The sequence below is a fragment of the Tursiops truncatus genome, chromosome 14 (genome assembly GCF_011762595.2).
Source record: "Tursiops truncatus isolate mTurTru1 chromosome 14, mTurTru1.mat.Y, whole genome shotgun sequence".
Taxonomy (NCBI): domain Eukaryota; kingdom Metazoa; phylum Chordata; class Mammalia; order Artiodactyla; family Delphinidae; genus Tursiops; species Tursiops truncatus.
The window spans coordinates 14,751,175-14,770,175 of record NC_047047.1 but is presented as its reverse complement, the minus strand read 5'-3'; the positions used below and the strand labels follow the sequence as shown (position 1 = coordinate 14,770,175).

The following is a 19,001-nucleotide window of genomic DNA, read 5'->3' as shown; positions in this document are numbered from 1 at the left end:
CCTGTGCTTGCACACAGGCTTCTTGGTGGCTGTAGCAGCAGCCTTAGTGTTTCATGCCCGTCTCTGGGGTCCACACTGATAGCCGCAGCTTGCGCCCGTCTCTGGAGCTCATTTAGGCAGTGCTCCAAATCCCCTCTCCTTGCACACCCAGAAACAATGGTCTTTTGCCTCTTAGGCAGGTCCGGACTTTTTCCCGGACTCCCTCCTGGCTAGCTGTGGTGCACAAGCTCCCTGCAGGCAGTGTTCACGCAGCCAATCCCAGTCCTCTCCCTGGGATCTGAACTCTGAAGCCAGAGCCTCAGCTCCCAGCCCCGACCCATCCCAGTGAGCAGACAAGCCTCTCAGGCTGGTGAGTGCTGGTTGGCACTGATCCTCTGTGCAGGAATATTCTCCGCTTTTCCCTCTGCACCCCTGTTGCTGTGCTCTCCTCCGTGACTCCGAATCTTCACCCCTGCATACTCCCCGTCTCCGCCAATGAAGGGTCTTCCTAGTGTGTGGAAACTTTTCCTCCTTCACAGCTCCCTCCCCGAGGTGCAGGTCCCATCCCTATTCTTTTGTCTCTATTTTTTCTTTTTTCTTTTGTCCTACCCAGGTACATGGGGAGTTTCTCACCTTTTGGGAAGTCTGAGGTCTTCTGCCAGCGTTCAGTAGGTGTTCTGTAGGAGATGTTCCACATGTAGATGTATTTCTGATGTATTTGTGGGGAGGAAGGTGATCTCCACGTCTTACTCCTCCGCCATCTTGAAGATCTCCCCGCTCTCATCCTCTTTTAGGCAGCATTCTAGTATCTCCCAAAAGCAAATTCAATGTCACAAAACTTTGGCAAGCAATGTCAGTTTACCCGAAGATTTCCAGGGGAGACAGAGAGTTTGCATCACTCATCACACAGCAAAATGTATCAAGCATCCACAGGGGTCCCCTCTGTTCACCTCCGGAGTTTCTCTCAGCCCATCCCCCACACGGCCTCTCTGGCTGTTTTCCATCTACCAGCTCCCATTCCCCTCTTGTCTGTATTGTTCCCTTTTCTGTGCAGAGCAGTTTAGCTCACTCTGGCTTCTTTAATCATTATGTGCTCACACCCATAATACAATTCAAAGGCGTCTCCATACACACCACTCACAGTAGAAAACAGTAATAATTGTAAATAGATCCTCTTTCCCTGCCACACATCTTTACTTCCTGCTATATGCCCTTATACCTCTAGCCAGTGCTGGCTCTCACTCCGGAGGCCAGGCCAGCCCAGGCCTCATGTTTTTAAAACACTGCTCTGTACTCTGGGAATCCAAAATGGATTTTCACAGACATTGCCCATCAAACACAGTTCAGGTTCCAAAGCCACATCCAACCTGTCCCTGTTCTGTCTCTAGAACCACATTTCCCACTAGTCCTCTGCCAGCAGCCAAATGGATCCATTCACATTCCCTGGACTCCCCAGATGCTTCTGTGTTTATGACCCTCTCTGTTTAGAATGCCCTCCCTCCCAGATTAAGTGCCACCTTCTGATTAAGTGAAGCCTGTGGATAAGGCTGCAGTCTTCTGGGGCTGGATGTCCAAAATGGTCACTTACGTGGCTGGGATGTCAACTCCTACAGTCACCTCTCCATGTGGTTTGGGTGCTCACAACAGGGCTGCCCCAAGAGGGCAGCTCCCAAAAGCAAATGTTCTAAGAAGCCAAGGTAGAAGCTACGAGGCCTCTTCTGACCTATCTTTGGATGTCAGGCAGCACCACTTGTGCTATAGTCTCTTGGTCAATGGAGTCACTAAAGCTAGCCCAGATTCGAGAGGAGGGAATTTAGGCTCCACTTCTCCATGGAAGGAGTAGCAAACAATTTGCAGCAGTCTTTCTCCAGCACATGTGAATGCCTCATGTGGAACTTCCACCACTCTGCTTGGGGTGGTGGGCTCTTCTCTCCTGCTGAAGTCTGACCTCCCAGAAGGCAGGAAGGAAGTCTCACCCAACCCTGCTTCCCCCCGTGGCGCTTAGCACCATATGACACATCACGAGTGTCTCATGAGTGAAGAGGCTGTTTGCATCCCTCCATTAGAAATGGCTGTTGAAATATTCAAACAATTTTTACATACTAGACCAAGCTTGGTTTTTCCTCTAGATGTCTTGTTTGGTGGTCAGGGGGCCGGCAGCAATAGGAGCTGCAGGAGAGAACGGAAATGAAGAATTGAGAGAAGTGAGAGGCATGTTGTGTAGGCACACCTGGGCTCTCTTCCAACGAGAAGTGCATCTGCTGTGGCAGCCTTTAGAAGCCATTTCTACTCGGGTCACAGCTCAGTTCCTAAAGGCAGGGGTTGCCGTTCTCACGCCTCTTCCTTTAGTTGGTGGGTATTAAAAGAAGCAAGGTAAAGATTAGTAAATCCTTTAATGCTATCTAAATGACTTTGATAACACTTTTCTCATCCTGGGTGCTTTGGAATTCATGCTTTTCAAGGTTTTAAAAATCTCCTTCAAGAATTAAAAATGAAGATGCCCTGAAAATATCTTGAGCCAACAGAAAAAGGGTTATAGGATGAATCATCAAAACACTGGAGTTTTGCTATTTGGAAGGGAAACTAGAAACCCAAAACACAATTGTAGGTGACAGCCCTGACCAGGACATCCTCTACCAAACCCATCCATAATTCCATTTCACACTAAAGTTATTTAGAGTGTGTCAAGATTCGCCATGTTTTATTTTGGCACCGAACTTACGAGGTCTTCACTGGACTTTAAACTCTCTGCCTCTTGTCAGGTTCTTAAAGAAAACTCTTTGCTTCTAAGTGTATTAAAGTAACAACTCCATTATTCTTTGTTGACCAAACTTTCCAGAGAATTAACAAGGCTTTCCCAGTTCTCTAGAATAAGTGAATGCTTCCTCCAAGCCCTTTTAATTTTAGGGAATGGAGGCCTATCTTTGGGTGAGGAGACAGACAGTCAGATCCTTTCCCCTTGTGCTCCACCCTGTTAGCAGAATGAGTTGGGGGTGGTACAAGGAGGCCTGCACAAGGACAGTGCAGCATTTTTAGGGGCTTGTGAAGCACGGTTCTTGACCTTGATCTGCCTTGGCCCTCAGTTGGTCTCCAGTGTCCAATCTGCTTCAATCTGTCTGATCTCGCCATGAGCAATGCATCTCGATCCCTCTCAAGGTGACCAATGAATTGGGCAGCCCTTCCTCACCTGGCACCTTTGCCCCTTGTGCTGTGGATCCTCAAGGCCGAAGCCATAAGCATGGTCCTCTCATCCCTCATGAGACCCCAGTCTCTGCTGCAAGATCCCCTTGGCCATGACTTGCAGGCAAGCCCCTGAGTTCAGGCTCTGCTCAGATTTGTCACACAGCTCAAGACCCTTGGGAATTTCTGGATCTCCCCTCCCCCTGCCCTTGTGCTACTTGGAAGTGGCAGGAAATGGGTGGGGCTGCCTCTATCCCTCTCACCTGAGCCTTCCATGCCACCATCTCTGCTGCCTTCCTGATATCCTTGTAATGTGAGTCACCTTTTGGGGAGGAGGCCTGTTCCCAAAATTTCCAGGTGGGAAGCAGGGTGGAAGTCTTCTTTAAAGCTGGTTCCTCTTAAATTTCAAAGAAAATTCTTACACGTTCTTCCCACACCCTAAGAATTATCTTAGGAAAATGCCAAGAAGAGGGCATGACCTTACCTAGTCCTTACACCTCGCATCCAAAGTGATTATCAAATGTGAGTTGAGGATATGAGAAACTCGTTTTGCCAGCTCACCTTTATTTTGCATTTTCTGTCCAAAGTCAATATTATGCCTTTTCAATAGTCAAGAATTTGGCACTGGTCCATTTCTGGAAAATGGGGAGAGAAAGAGGAGTGCACAAAATAAATATTACATATAAATGTGTCAATTTGGGATGAATTCTGGACTTTTTCATGGTACAGTATTCACCACCTGTGCTGCTATTTACTCACTGAATTTGGGGCAGTCAGGGTGAGGAGCAGGGATATTTTTTCCTCCATGAAATTGAATTAACTCAGAGACACTGATAGAGTTCTCTTTCACAGTTGTTCAATACAACAATCGAAACCTCTGTGAGGACAGATGATCTACAGCAGCGCATGGAAATTCTACTAGAACAGACTCTCCTAACGGCTTATGTCAATGTCTCGAGAGGACTTTTTGAACAACATAAACTCGTCTACAGCTTTATGCTCTGTGTTGAGATCATGCGTCAGCAAGGAAGCTTAACTGATGCTGAATGGAATTTCTTTCTCCGAGGTTCTGCAGGATTGGAAAAGGTATCTGTGTCAAGATTAGATTGTGAATGTTATTAGATAGAGCCCACAAGCACCTACCAATGCTCCACGGTGACTCTGGTGGCTGAAGGTTATACATTCAGCTGTGTGGCCTGCTAGGGGTCAGGGACCCAGACTATAATTTAGTTCTGTCTTTAGTCACTATATAATGTTGGTAACATTTGACCTCTTTGTGCAGCGATGTCCTCACCTGTAGAAAAGAGATGTTGGGAGTAACCAGTGAACTAGTAGATGGGGACATGTTTTGAAAAGTTGACCATCTTACAAATGGGAAGAGTTGAAATCCAATAAAAGTTGTAATTCACAGATCTGGCCACACTGTTTGTGAAACAATGACCCCCTCTTGCCTGGACCCATCTTTCATTATAAAGCACGGGAAGGACTAGAACTTGATTGTTGACTTCTGTCATACCATAATATTTGTCTAAATTGCCCCAGCCCCTCAAATTGGCCTAACTCACCCATGTACCACAGACCTGGTGACCCACAGAACTGAGGCACAGTCCCCCAACTCTTGCCTGCAAGTCCATCCAGTCCAGCTCTAAACTCTTGGCTCTGTCTTCAATCTCGAGCCCTACCCTTGGCCCCTACAGACCTGACACCTGCATCTGTTTGCCAGTATTTGAGCCTCAGAGTAACACTGGGACATTGGACTTTGTGCTTTCATTTGACTCTCAGCACCCTGCACTCCCAGGACAAGCCCAAAGAAGACCTCTACACCAGATGGTCCTTCTTTCCTGACCCCCACCCACCCCGTATACATACATATTCTGTTAATCCTTGCTTAACACTGTCTTAACTTCATAATCACAGTTAATAGTTATATAGGGTTTTCTATGTGTTTTATGTATATCTACTCATTTATTTATTTCAGTATTCCTGTTGGGTGAGTTCCTAATTTTATCTCTAGTCTGAAGATAAGTTAATTAGGCACAAAGAGATGATGTAACTCATCATGATCACACACTTATTAGGGTTTGGAACCAGGATTCAAACCCTTGCAGTCAAGTCTGTAGAGCTTGCCCTCTTACCCACCTCACTCTGTTACTATTGGTCAGTCACTCAGCTAAGCCCTTCCCGGCATTGTCACCCTTCTTCCTTCACAGTATTCTTGTTAACAGCTGTGTTTACAGGTTTTTCAAGCAAAGGCTCAGAGAGGTTAAAGACCTTTCCAGAATCACATAACTAATAATCATAAAAACACTTAACAAATGAAATAAAAGAGAACTTCTTCAACCAGATAAAGAGCATACACAAAAACCCACAGCTAACATCATACTTAATAGTGAAAGCCTGGATGCATTCCACCAAGGATCAGAAACAAGAAGGATGTTTGCTCTCACCACTTCTTTTCAACATTGTACTGGAAATTCTTGCCAGGACAGATACACAAGAGAATGAAATGAAAGGCATCCAGATTGGAAAGGAAGAAGTAAAACTATCTCTATTTGCAGATGACATGATTTTGTACATAGAAAACACTAAGGAATTTACTTTAAAAAAAAACTATTAGAATTAATAAACAAGCTCAGCAAGGTTGCAGGATACAGGATCAACGTACAAAATTAATTTGGATTTCTTTACATTTGCTATGAACAATATAAAGTGAAACTAACAATTCCATTTACAATGGCATCAATAATAATAAAATACTTAGAAATAAATTTAACAAAAGAAGTTCAAACTTATACTCTGAAAACTACAAAACAGGCTGAAAGAAATCAGAGGACCTAAATCAATAGGAAAACATCCCATGTTCATGGATTGGAGACTTAATATTGTTAGGATGGCAATACTCCACACACTGATCTACAGATTCAGTGATATCCCTATCAAAATTCTAACTGGTTTCTTTTCAGCAATTGCCAAACTGATCCTAAAATTCATACAGGATTACAAGAGATCTAAATCCCAAAGCTTACTACAAAGCGGCAGTAATCAAGACAGCAACATATTAGCATAAGGATAGACATATGGGTAAATGGAATCAAATGTGAAAGTCCAGAAATAAAGCCATGAGTCTATGGTCAACTGATTTGACAAGGATGTACTGATACATACTACAACATGAATAAACCTCGAAAACATTAAGATGTTACAGGATTTGTATTTAGAATAGATAAAGAATTCTTATGAATCCATAATAAAGACAACCCAACTTAGAAATAGCCAAAGGACCTGAATAGATATTTCTCCAAATATATACATAAGCACATGAAAAGATGTCTGACCTCATTATTTATCAGGGAAATGCAAATCAAAATGATAAGGAGATGCCATTCACACCCACTAGAATGGCTAGAATCAAAAGACAGATAATACTAAGTGTTGGTGAACATGTGGACAAATCAGAACCCTCATAAACTGCTAACAAACATGAAAAATGGTGCAACTGCTTTGGAAAACAGTCTGGCAGCTCCTCAAGCAATTAAATGTAGAATTACCACATGATCCAGCAATTCCACTCCTAGGTATATATCAAAGAGAAATGAAAACATAGCTTCACACAAAAACTTAGACATGAATATTCATAGCAGCACTATTTGTAATAGCCAAAATGGTTAAAGCAAGCCAGTCCATCAACTGATGAGCAGGTAAACAAAATGTGGTATATCCATAACAACAGAATATCATTCAATCATAAAGAGGAATGAAGTACTGATACATACCACAACATGAATAAACCTTGAAAACATTAAGCTAAGTGAAAGAAATCAGCCACAAAAGACCACATATTATAAAATTTGATTTATATGAAGTATTCAGAAGAGGCAAATGGGTAGAGACAGAAAGCAGCACCAAACTTTCAAAGTTTTGTTTCAAAGTACTAAATTTTCAAAGAACTAGTTTCAGTTTCTTAGGGCTAGAGGGCATGGGCAGATGGGAGGGGAACTGCTAAAGGATACATGGGGGTTTTTGAGGAGATGAAATGTTCTAAAATTGACTGTGGTCATGGTTACACATAACTGTGAATTTACTAAAATACATTGGATTGTATGCTTTAAATGGGTGAATTGCATGGTATATGAATTGTATCTCAATAAAGCCATTTAAAAATGTGGTATAAAACCTCAGGCAAATATTCATGAAATTTTCAAAGAACAAGTTTCAGTCTACAATCACAGCTGTTTTCCTGTCTCTTTTTAAACTGTTTAGCCACATGCAAAGGCTTCATGGAATATTGCCAGATGGCACAATACTTTTCCCAGAAATTTCTGGGAATATATGAAATGATTAGACGTATACACACTTAGCCCAGCTGGAATGAGATGTTCACTTGTCTTGCTACTGATTTTGCTATACTACTCAACTTTTCCTATCTCCTAGAGGTGAGAACATCTGGGAACTGGATTTAAAAACTAGTTCTCTAGGAAAAAATCATTAATATAAGAATATTTGAGGGATGGGGAGAGACTGGTGTGACATATTGGAGGACAGGCTAGAAGTAGACTTTACAGATGTTATTTTAACCTTTCACCAGATCAACTGCTCTCTGCATATGTCAACATGAAAAGTTTCATCAGCTGTACTTCTGTTCAAAGGCCAACAAATAGAATTGACTCAACACCATTTCTATCTCACTATATCTTATACTTGTCCTGGGTAAATGGTTATTTTTAACATTCTATTAGAGCTTGATTTTTCACTTAGACAAGGTGAAAGCATATTCTGTGGTTGTCTTTGTGACAACTTTCTGTTCTTTCTGTCTTCCTATAGGAACGCCCACCTAAGCCTGAAGTTCCCTGGCTGCTTACTGCCATGTGGTTCGCATGCTGTGACTTAGAAGAAGAATTTCCAGTTTTTAAAGGACTTACACAATACATAGTGTTACATCCTATTTCCATACGCATAGGTAAGACGTCAAAAAGGCTCTGCTATATGGGGTTGTAAACAAGCTTGTGAATCCTAACTTTAAGGTCTCCTTTAACCTCTTCTGCAATATCAATATTTTTCACTAGGAAATGTCTTCATTATTAAGAAATTGTGAATTACTTGTTTTCCCAATTTCTTGAGTTGAATGCTTGGTCCATGAATTTTCAATATTTCATGTTTACTATTATACCCATTTTAAAAAGATGCATTTACCTCTAGGTATTGCTTTAGCTGCATCCCATACTTTTTTTTTTTAACTTTTTATTGACGGATAACATACATATGGAAAAGTACACAAATCAGAATCAGCAATTTGATTATCAAAAACCGACTATACTTATGAGCCACCACCCAAGTCAAGAAATAGACCAGTACCAGCATCACAGAATCCCCTTATACTCCTTCATAGGACCCTTTCCCTCTTCCCCAGAGGTTATGCCTGCTCTAATTATAACATTTTATGTTACTTTTTCCCCAAAAGTTTTACTCTGTAGCCCTTTTGATTCTAAAAGTATACTTTTTAATTCAAACGCATTTACGATTTGGGGGTGCTATCTTTTTATTGTTTATAATTTACTTACATTGTAGAAATTATATTCATGGTTTGCATGAACTTGTTTGTAATTTATTTATACTTCAGTTTATGTAAAATGTTCCATGTGTGTCTTTTCTTGGATGCAAAAGATATGTAATCTTTTGAACTAAAGATATGTAATCTTTAGTTCAAACCTATTAATTGTGGTGTTTATTTTACTGTCTTTTATACTAAATCTGTAAGGCTCACCACTATGATTGACAATTTCTCTTTGTAATTCTGGAATTTCTCCCATTATATCTTGTGGAACTGATGCTGTTAATTATAAATGCATTTAGGATTACTCTCTTTCTAGCAAATTATTCCTTTTTTATTAAATAATATTCCTCTTTACCCTGAATAGTGCTTTTTGCCTTAAAATATATTTTCTAAGGTTAATATTGTTACAGCAGGATTATCTTCATTAGTATTCCCCCTTTATATATTTCTACACTCTTCCTCTTCAAGTCTTTTGTGTCATCGTCATGTTTTCGGTGTATCTTTAGTTGGATTTTGCTGTTTTGAGCAATGTGAGAGTCTCTCTTTTTAAACAGGCAAGTTTTAATCCAATTATTGTAAGGATGGTTATTGATCTATTTCAGTGGCTCTCAACTATGGAAGATTTTGTTCCCCAGGGGACATTCAACAACATCTGAAGACATTATTGGTTGCCATGACTGGGGTGGTGCTGCAGGTATCTAGTAGGTAGAAACCAGAGATGTGACTAAACATCCTACAATGCTCAGAACAACCCTCCACAACAAATGACCACTTGGCCCCAAATGGCAGTAGTGGCAGGGCTGAAGAATCCTGATCTATTTGGATTTACATCTATCATCTTATTTTGTAGGGATTTTTCCCATGGCAGGCTTTTACTTTGCTTCATTTTTATTTCTTCTTTCTTGCCTTCAAGTGAATTGTCCACATTCTTTTTTTTATTTCCCCTGTACTGATTTGAAGTTCTGTGTTCTATTGCTTTTTTTTTTTTTTTTGCGGTACGCGGGCCTCTCACCGCCGCAGTCCCTCCCGCCGCGGAGCACAGGCCCCAGACGCGCAGGCCCAGCGGCCACGGCCCACGGGCCCAGCCGCTCCGCGGCACGCGGGACCCTCCCGGACTGGAGCACGAACCCCTGTCCCCTGCATAGGCAGGCGGACTCCCAACCACTGCGCCTCCAGGGAAGCCCTATTGCTATTTTTAGTAATTATTCTTCTACTTCTCATATGAATGTTTATTTACCTGAATATACCTAGTAAGTGCGGTGGTTTAAAAGCTACATGAACCAGAATTTCTGGGATCCTAATATGTTCATTTGATTTCTAAATAAAGACTAGAAAAAATAAAATACTCTTCAATAAATAAATCAAATAAAAATTATGTTTCTATATTGTGGACCAGTTAAACAAGGTAGCTAGAAGTAGAACACAAAAGAAAAAATACTTATAGGAGAAGCCTAGTGATGGACAGTTAGGGACAGATCTGAAGCAAAAAAGGCTAGATGGATCCTCATAAACACAGAAGCAAAGAAAGTGGGAAGAGGTAGAGGCTGAAAGGTTAAGTAATTCTGGGAACAACTCGTCGTGTTTGGACAAAAGGCACCATGTTATTCCTGTCAACTGGGACCAAAATATTAGTAATTTAAAACAACCATCCTGCTTTCATTTGTTAAATTTCAAGGTTGATTCTGGAAATCCTGCAGAATGGTGAAGGTTTGTACATGTCATAGGATGGCTTGTGTTCTAAAACTGAGCTTTGGATCTTTGCAGGTTAAGTTTAATAATTAATTTCAATGCCACTCTTACCTTCAAAGGCTTCCTAATTGCCTCAATCTTGTGTCTTTGATGGTTTCTAAGTGCTTCATGTCCTATTAGTTGAGAGTTATAATTTTAAATTATCATGTCTTGTTAGTCAAAGCCCTGGTGATTATACCAGTAATGAGAACCTGAAGAGAAAAGAAGTCCTTTTGGAATAAGTGGTTCTACTACCTGGTCCTCAGAATAAAGCATCCACTTTCAACTAGAAAACACTGTGGTATGCTGTGCCCTGTGGTCTCATACCATGTAATTGTGTATATTTCATATAGAAATTAGAAGTCTTGCAGAGGTACATACTCCATGGCTCCAGGGCCATGGTCTTAAGTGTCACTACATTTTAAACTGTCACCAGCTCTGTGGTTGCTATTGTTAGGCCCTCAGAGGAGAGTCCCAGTAGACCAGCTGGGGAAAGTGGTTTCCTAGCCCGCCATGGAAGCCAACTATTTTGCCTAATGTTCAACCGCAGCAGCCTGTTTCATCACTAGATGGTTGTGCTGGTTTGCTGGGGGGCTTACACCGTACTGTGCTCCCTGCACCTGCAGGAATTTCTTTTTTTTTTTCCTCCCATTCAGTAGGTTGCCTTTCTTTTTTTTCTTTTTTTAAAATCATTTCTTTATTTTTTTCCCATGTTCAGTATTAGTTATCTATTTTATACATATTAGTGTATATATGTCAATCCCAACCTCCCAATTCATCCCACCACCACCACTACCACCCCGCTTTCCCCACTTGTTGTCCATACATTTGTTCTCTACATCTGTGTCTCTTTCTGCCTTGAAAACTGGTTCATCTGTACCACTTTTCTAGATTCCACATATATGCATTAATATACGATATTTGTTTTTCTCTTTCTGACTTACTTCACTCTGTATGACAGTCTCTAGGTCCATCCACGTCTCTACAAATGACCCAATTTCGTTCCTTTTTATGGCTGAGTAATATTCCATTGTGTATATGTACCACATCTTCTTTATCCATTCGTCTGTCGATGGGCATTTAGCTTGCTTCCATGACCTGGCTATTGTAAATAGTGCTACAGTGAACATTAGGGTGCATGTGTCTTTGGGAATTATGGTTTTCTCTGGGTATAAGCATAGGGTGGGATTGCTAGGTCACATGGTAATTCTTAGTTTTTTAAAGAACCTCCATACTGTTCTCCATAGTAGCTGTATCAATTTACATTCCCACCAGCAGTGCAAGTGGCTTTTCTCCACACCCTCTCCAGCATTTGTTATTTGTAGATTTTCTGATGATGGCCATTCTAACCAGTGTGAGGTGATACCTCATTGTAGTTTTAATTTACATTTCTCTAATAATTAGTGATGTTGAGCAGCTTTTCATGTGCCTCTTGGCCATCTGTATGTCTTCTTCAGAAAGATATCTATTTAGGTCTTCTGCCCATTTTTTGATTGGGTTGTTTGTATTTTTAATATTGAGCTACATGAGCTGTTTATATATTTTGGAGATTAATCCTTTGTCTGTTGATTCCTTTGCAAATAATTTCTCCCATTCTGAGGGTTGTCTTTTCGTTCTGTTTATAGTTTCCTTTGCTGTGCAAAAGCTTTTAAGTTTCATTAGGTACCCATTTGTTTATTTTTGGTTTTATTTCCATTACTCTAGGAGGTGGGTCAAAAAAAATCTTGCTGTGATTTATGTCAAAGAGTGTTCTTCTTATGTTTTCCTCCATTTTGAGTTTATTTTTGTGTATGGTGTTAGGGAGTGTTCTAATTTCATTCTTTCACATGTAACTGTTCAGTTTTCCCAGCACCAGTTATTGAAGAGGCTGTCTTTTCTCCATTGTGTATCCTTGCCTCCTTTGTCATAGATTAGTTGACAATAGGTGCGTGGGTTTATCTCTGAGCTTTCTATCCTGCTCCATTGATCTATATTTCTGTTTTTGTGCCAGTACCATATTGTCTTGATTACTGTAGCTTTGTAGTATAGTCTGAAGTCAGGGAGTCTGATTCCTCCAGCTCCGTTTTTTTCCCTCAAGATGGCTTTGGCTATTCAGGGTCTTTTGTGTTTCCATACAAATTTTAAGATTTTTTGTTCTAGTTCTGTAAAAAATGCCATTGGTAATTTGATAAGGACTGCATTGAATCTGTATATTGCTTTGGGTAATATAGTCATTTTCACAATATTGATTCTTCCAATCCAAGAACATCGTATATCTATCCGTTTGTGTCATCTTTGATTTCCTTCATCAGTGTCTTATTGTTTTCTGAGTGCAGATATTTTACCTCCTTAGGTAGGTTTATCCCCAGGTATTTTATTCTTTTTCTTGTGATGGTGAATGGGATTGTTTGCTTAATTTCTCTTTCTGATCTTTCATTGTTAGTGTATAGCAATGCAAGAGATTTCTGTGCATTAATTTTGTATCCTGCAACTCTACCGAATTCATTGATTAGCTCTAGTAGTTTTCTGGTGACATCTTCAGGATTCTCTCTGTATAGTATCGTGTCATCTTCAAACAGTGACAGTTTTACTTCTTCTTCTCCAATTTGTATTCCTTTTATTTCTTTTTCTTCTCTGATTGCCGTGGCTAAAACTTCCAAAACTATGTTGAATAATAGTAGTGAGAGTGGACATCCTTCTCTTGTTTGTGGTCTTAGTTGAAATGCTTTCAGTTTTTCACCATTGAGAATGATGTTTGCTGTGGGTTTGTCGTATATGGCCTTTATTATGTTGAGGTAGGTTCCCTTTATGCCCACTTTCTGGAGAGTTTTTATCATAAATCAGTGTTGAATTTTGTCAAAAGCTTTTTCTGCATCTATTGAGATGTGGTTTTTATTCCTTAATTTGTTAATGTGGTGTATCACACTGATTGATTTGCATATATTGAAGAATCCTTGCATCCCTGTGATAAGTCCCACTTGAACATGGTGTATGATCCTTTTAATGTGTTGTTGGATTCTGTTTGCTAGTAGTTCATTGAGGATTTTTGCATCTATATTCATCAGTGATATTGGTCTGTAGTTTTCTTTTTTTGTAGTATATCTGTCTGGTTTTGTTATCTGGGTGATGGTGGCCTCATAGAATGAGTTTGGGAGTGTTCCTTCCTCTGAAAGTTTTTGGAAGAGTTTGAGAAGGACGGGTGTAAGCTCTTCTCTAAATGTTTGATAAAATTCACCTGTGAAGCCATCTGGTCCAGAACTTTTGTTTGCTGAAAGATTTTTAATCACAGTTTCAATTTCATTACTTGTGATTGATCTGTTCATATTTTCTATTTCTACCTGGTTCAGTCTTAGGAGCTTATACCTTTCTAAGAATTTTTCCATTTCTTCCAGGTTGTCCATTTTATTGGCATAGAGTTGCTTGTAGCAGTCTCTTATGATGCTTCATATTTCTGAAGTTTCCATTGTAATTTCTCCTTTTCATTTCTAATTGTATTGATTTGAGCCCTCTCCCTTTTTTTCTTCATGAGTCTGGCTAAAGGTTTATCAATTTTGTTTATCTTCTCAAGAAGCAGCTTTTAGTTTTATTGATCTTTGCTACTGTTTTCTTCATTTCTATTTCATTTATTTCTGCTCTGATCTTTATGATTTCTTTTCACCTACTAACTTTGGGTGTTGTTAATTCATCTTTCTCTAGTTCCTTTAGGTGTAAGATTAGATTGTTTATTTGAGATTTTTCTTGTTTCTTGAGGTAGGATTGTATTGCTATAAACTTCCCTCTTAGAGCTGCTTTTGCTGCATCCTATAGGTTTTAGATTGTTGTGTTTTCTTTGTCATTTGTCTCTAGGTTTTTTTTTATTTCCTCTTTGATTTCTTCAGTGATCTCTTGGTTTTTAGTAACATATTGTCTAATCTCCATGTGTTTGTGTTTTTAATGCTTTTTCCCTGTAATTGATTTCTAATCTCATAGTGTTGTGATTGGAAAAGTTGCTTAATATGATTTCAATTTTCTTAAATTTACCGAGGCTCGATTTGTGACCCAAGATGTGATCTATCCTGGAAAATGTTCCGTGTGCATTTGAGAAGAAAGTGTAATCTGCTGTTTTTGGATGGAATGTCCTAGAAATATCAATTAAATCTGTCTGGTCTAATGTGTCACTTAAGGCTTGTGTTTCCTTATTAACTTTCTGTCTGGATGATCTGTCCATTGGTGTAAATGAGGTGTTAAAGTCGTCCACTATTATTGTGTTACTGTTGATTTCCTCTTTTATAGCTGTTAGCATTTACCTTCTGTATTGAGGTGCCCCTATGTTGGGTGTATATATATTTATAATTGTTATATCTTCTTCTTGGATTGATCCCTTGATCATTATGTAGTGTCCTTCCTTGTCTCTTGTAACATTCTTTATTTTAAAGTCTATTTTGCCTGATATGAGAATTGCTACTCCAGCTTTCTTTTGATTTCCATTTGTATGGAATATCTTTTTCCACTCCCTCGCTTTCAGTCTGTATGTGTCCCTAGGTCTGAAGTGGGTCTCTTGTAGGCAGCATATATATGGGTCTCGTTGTTGTATCCATTCAGTGAGCTTGTAACTTTTGGTTGGAGCATTTAATCCATTCACATTTAAGGTAATTATCGATATGTATGTTCCTATTACCATTTTCTTAATTGTTTGGGGTTTGTTTTTGTAGGTCCTTTTCTTCTCTTGTGTTTCCCACTTAAAGAAGTTCCTTTGGCGTTTGTTGTAGAGCTGGTTTGTGGTGCTGAATTCTCTTAACTCCTGCTTGTCTGTAAAGCTTTTGATTTCTCTGGTGAATGTGAATGAGATCCTTACTGGGTAGAGTAATCTTGGTTGTAGGTTCTTCCCTTTCATCACTTTAAATATATCATGCCACTCCCTTCTGGCTTGTAGAGTTTCTGCTGAGAAATCAGCTGTTAACCTTGTAGGAGTTCCCTTGTATGTTATTTGTCATTTTTTCCTTGTGGCTTTCAATAATTTTTCTTTGTCTTTAATTTTTATCAGTTTGATTACTATGTGTCTCGGCACGTTTCTCCTTGGGTTTATCCTGCCTGGGACTCTCTGCACTTCCTGGACTTTGGTGGCTATTTCCTTTCCCATGTTAAGAACGTTTTTGACTATAATCTCTTCAAATATTTTCTTGGGTCCTTTTTCTCTCTCTTCTCCTTCTGGGATCCCTATAATGCGAATGTTCATATGTTTAATGTTATCCCAGTGGTCTCTTAGGCTGTCTTCATTTCTTTTCATTCTTTCTTCTTTATTCATTCCACAGCAGTCAATTCCACCTTTCTGTCTTCCAAGTCACTTATCTGTTCTTCTGCCTCAGTTATTCTTCTATTGATTCCTACTAGTGTATTTTTCACTTCAGTTATTGTATTGTTCATCTCTGTTTGTTTGTTCTTTAATTCTTCAAGGTCTTTGTTAAACATTTCTTGCATCTTCTCGATCTTTGCCTTCATTCTTTTTCCAAGGTCCTGCATCATCTTCACTATCATTATTCTGAATTCTTTTTCTGGAGGGTTGCCTATCTCCACTTAATTTAGTTGTTTTTCTGGGGTTTTATCTTGTTCCTTCAGCTGGTACACAGTCCTCTGCCTTTTCATTTTGTCTGTCTTTCTGTGAATGTGGGTTTTGTTCCACATGCTGCAGAACTGTAGTTCTTCTTGCTTCTGCTGTCTGCCCTCTCACTCTGCAGGAATTTCAATGCTAATTCTTACTACATGTTATAATCAGAGTAAGGGCTAACTAGAATCCTAAGCCTCATGTGAGATGCAAGCCCATTTCTTATAAATATTCCAGGGGGGTTGAGGGCAATGTGTTCTGTTTATTAGGGCATAAAGTTGTAGCAATGTCAATTCATATATTATTTATATGGTAAAAATTATTTATACCAGAATTTTTAATTTGCTTTATCTGTCACAGACTGACAGTTGTGTTATTTCCTATCATTAATATGTTTTTCTGCTTTTTCTTCTGCCTTCAGCAGTGATGGTTTGATGTATTTTTATGCTATTGTCTGACACATATAGGTTTATTTTATTGTGTTTTTATTATCGGGTTTGTATTTTAATTAATATAACTTGAACAATTTCATCCCATTTAATTATATTTGCCTTGAATTTTAAGATATCCAGTGTTACTCTTATCATGGCAGGTGTTTGTTTTTGCTCACATATGATTGATATATCTCTATGCATCCTTTTATTTTTAACTTCTCTGTCATTTGTTTTAGCTTTGCCTTTTGTTAAGTGGTTTGAATTCATTTTCTGATCCAATTTTAAATTCACTATTTTTTAATTAGGTTGGGTAGGGGGAGATTAAATATATTTACATTTGTGGTAATGTAAAAAGCTAATGGTAAATGTAGAGATTTTTTAATTACCAAATATATTTATTTAATATCAAAGTCAAAGCAACTTTAATTAAAGCATATTTTTAAATTGTGTTTCCAGGATCTTTTGAGACTTATCTTAACCCACCTGAATGGGAAGCCTATTCTAAAATAAAGGAGGATGATCAACTCATGACAACAGAAAGGGTGCCCACAAACCATAATTTTTGGTGTCCAGAATTAAGTTATTTCCATAAGCTAATTCTTATTAAATGCTGTAAAGAAGAAAAGGTAGGAGATTTTTTCATTAAAGAACTGTGTTATAATTACTTCTACTAAAGCTCACCAGCCAGTTATGATTCATGGACTGAAGTAGATTTGTTTAGAGAGTAGCAATGGCCAAGTTTGGGAGGTGGTTTGTGACTCTGTGTTATTAATAAGAAATAGAGACTTTGTTATTAATAGAACATAATGTTTTATACAGAAAATGATGAAAGATAAGGTTGGAGAGCCAGCCAGGAACCTGGTGGGCCTTCCCTGGTGTGTGCCATGGGAAACTTGTGCTCTCTGCTAGAGAGGGCAGGGATCTGCTGGACAGCATTAACAGGGGATTGATGGGCCTTTCAGATCTTGGCAGCAATGGGAAGAAGGCATTTGAAGAGAAAAACACCATAGTTACCAAGACCAGTTTGAAGATGGTTGATGTAGTTTATATAAGAAATTACAGCAGTCTGCATAAAAAAAGAACAAAATAATGCCATTTGCAGCAAGATGGATAGACCTAGAGATTATCATACTAAGTGAGATCAGACAAAGACAAATATCATATGATATTGCTTATATGTGGAATCTAATTTAAAAAATGATACAAATGAACTTATTTACAAAACAGAAAAACTCACATATCTTGAAATCAAACTTATGGTTACCAAAGAGGACCTGCTGTATAGCACAGGGAACTCTACTCAATATTCTGTAATAACCTATATGAGAAAAGAATCTGAAAAAGAATGGATATATATAGAGAGAGATAGGTGTATATATATATATATATATATAGCACTTTGCTGTACACCTGAAACTAACACAACATTGTAAATCAACTATGCTCCAATAAAAATTTTTTTTTAAGTTATGGCAAACTGAATTAGGATAGAGGTAGTAGATTAAAAAGATGGAGGGGAATGTGGAGATGGGGCAACTGTGTTGCTCCTAGTTTCTGCATGGGTGCCAAAGGGGATGGTTGTATCAACAACTAAGCAAATGTGAAAGGAAAAACATGTCAGAGAAAGATGTCACTGAGTCTGCAGTGTCCACCAGTATCAGAGTGTATAGTAGTATGGAGACCAATTAATATCTGGTTATAAAACTCTAGAGAGAGGGCTTCCCTGGTGGTGCAGTGGTTGAGAGTCCACCTGCTTATGCAGGGGATGTGGGTTCGTGCCCTGATCTGGGAAGATCCCACATGCCGTGGAGCGGCTGGGCCCGTGAGCCATGGCCGCTGAGCCTGCGCGTCTGGACCCTGTGCTCTGCAACAGGAGAGGCCACAACAGTGAGAGGCCCGCGTACCACAAAAAAAAAAAAAAAAAAAAAAAAAAATCTAGAGAGAAATATGGCTTAGAAATAGAGATTGGGGAATCATCAGCATTGTGTTGGAAAGTAAAACCACAGGAGTTGTTAAAATGGTAGAGGAATAATAGAATAAGAGGACAAGTGGGCAAAGGATGAAACCCTGAGAAGCACCAACTTTGAAAGGGCAGAGAGAAAGGATGAAGAACCCATGAGAAGGAAGAGGCAGAGGGGCAAGAAGAACACCAGGAGAAAGAAGTGACGTGGAAACCAAAGAAGTATAGAGTTTCGGTACAGCAAGTTATCAACAGAATGAATGAATGGAGGATGTTCCTATGAGAAATGAGAGAAAGAAAACTCGCTGGAGAAAGCCAAAGCATAGCTGGGAAATATTGAGGCTATGCTGTAGGATTTTCTGCCATCTCTGTAGGAACACTGAAAGGCTGTGGGGTCAACCTGGGCTACCAATAATTACAATAGATGAATAGAGGATAAAAAGCCATTGAGACTGTTGGTAAAAGTAGTTCTATAAACGAGGAGAGATCTAAGAAGGAGCTTACAGACTGGGAGAAGAGGAAAAACCTTGAAAGTTTCTTTGGAAGCAAATGTAGTTGGACTAGAGGAGTAGCACAGCTAGAAGGATGGGAGAGATTGTGATCAAAGTT

General features: G+C 39.2%; 1 protein-coding gene across 1 annotated transcript in view; it reads left to right on the top strand.

Moving 5' to 3' along the window:
• The window catches only part of DNAH6 (dynein axonemal heavy chain 6), a 291,734-nt gene that overhangs the window by 219,656 nt on the left and 53,077 nt on the right, over positions 1-19,001 (top strand). The window contains exons 61-63 of the mRNA XM_019942077.3: positions 4,012-4,245; positions 7,981-8,116; positions 16,889-17,058. Coding sequence (XP_019797636.2) covers positions 4,012-4,245; positions 7,981-8,116; positions 16,889-17,058 — 540 coding nt within the window. The remainder of the gene's footprint in view (positions 1-4,011; positions 4,246-7,980; positions 8,117-16,888; positions 17,059-19,001) is intronic.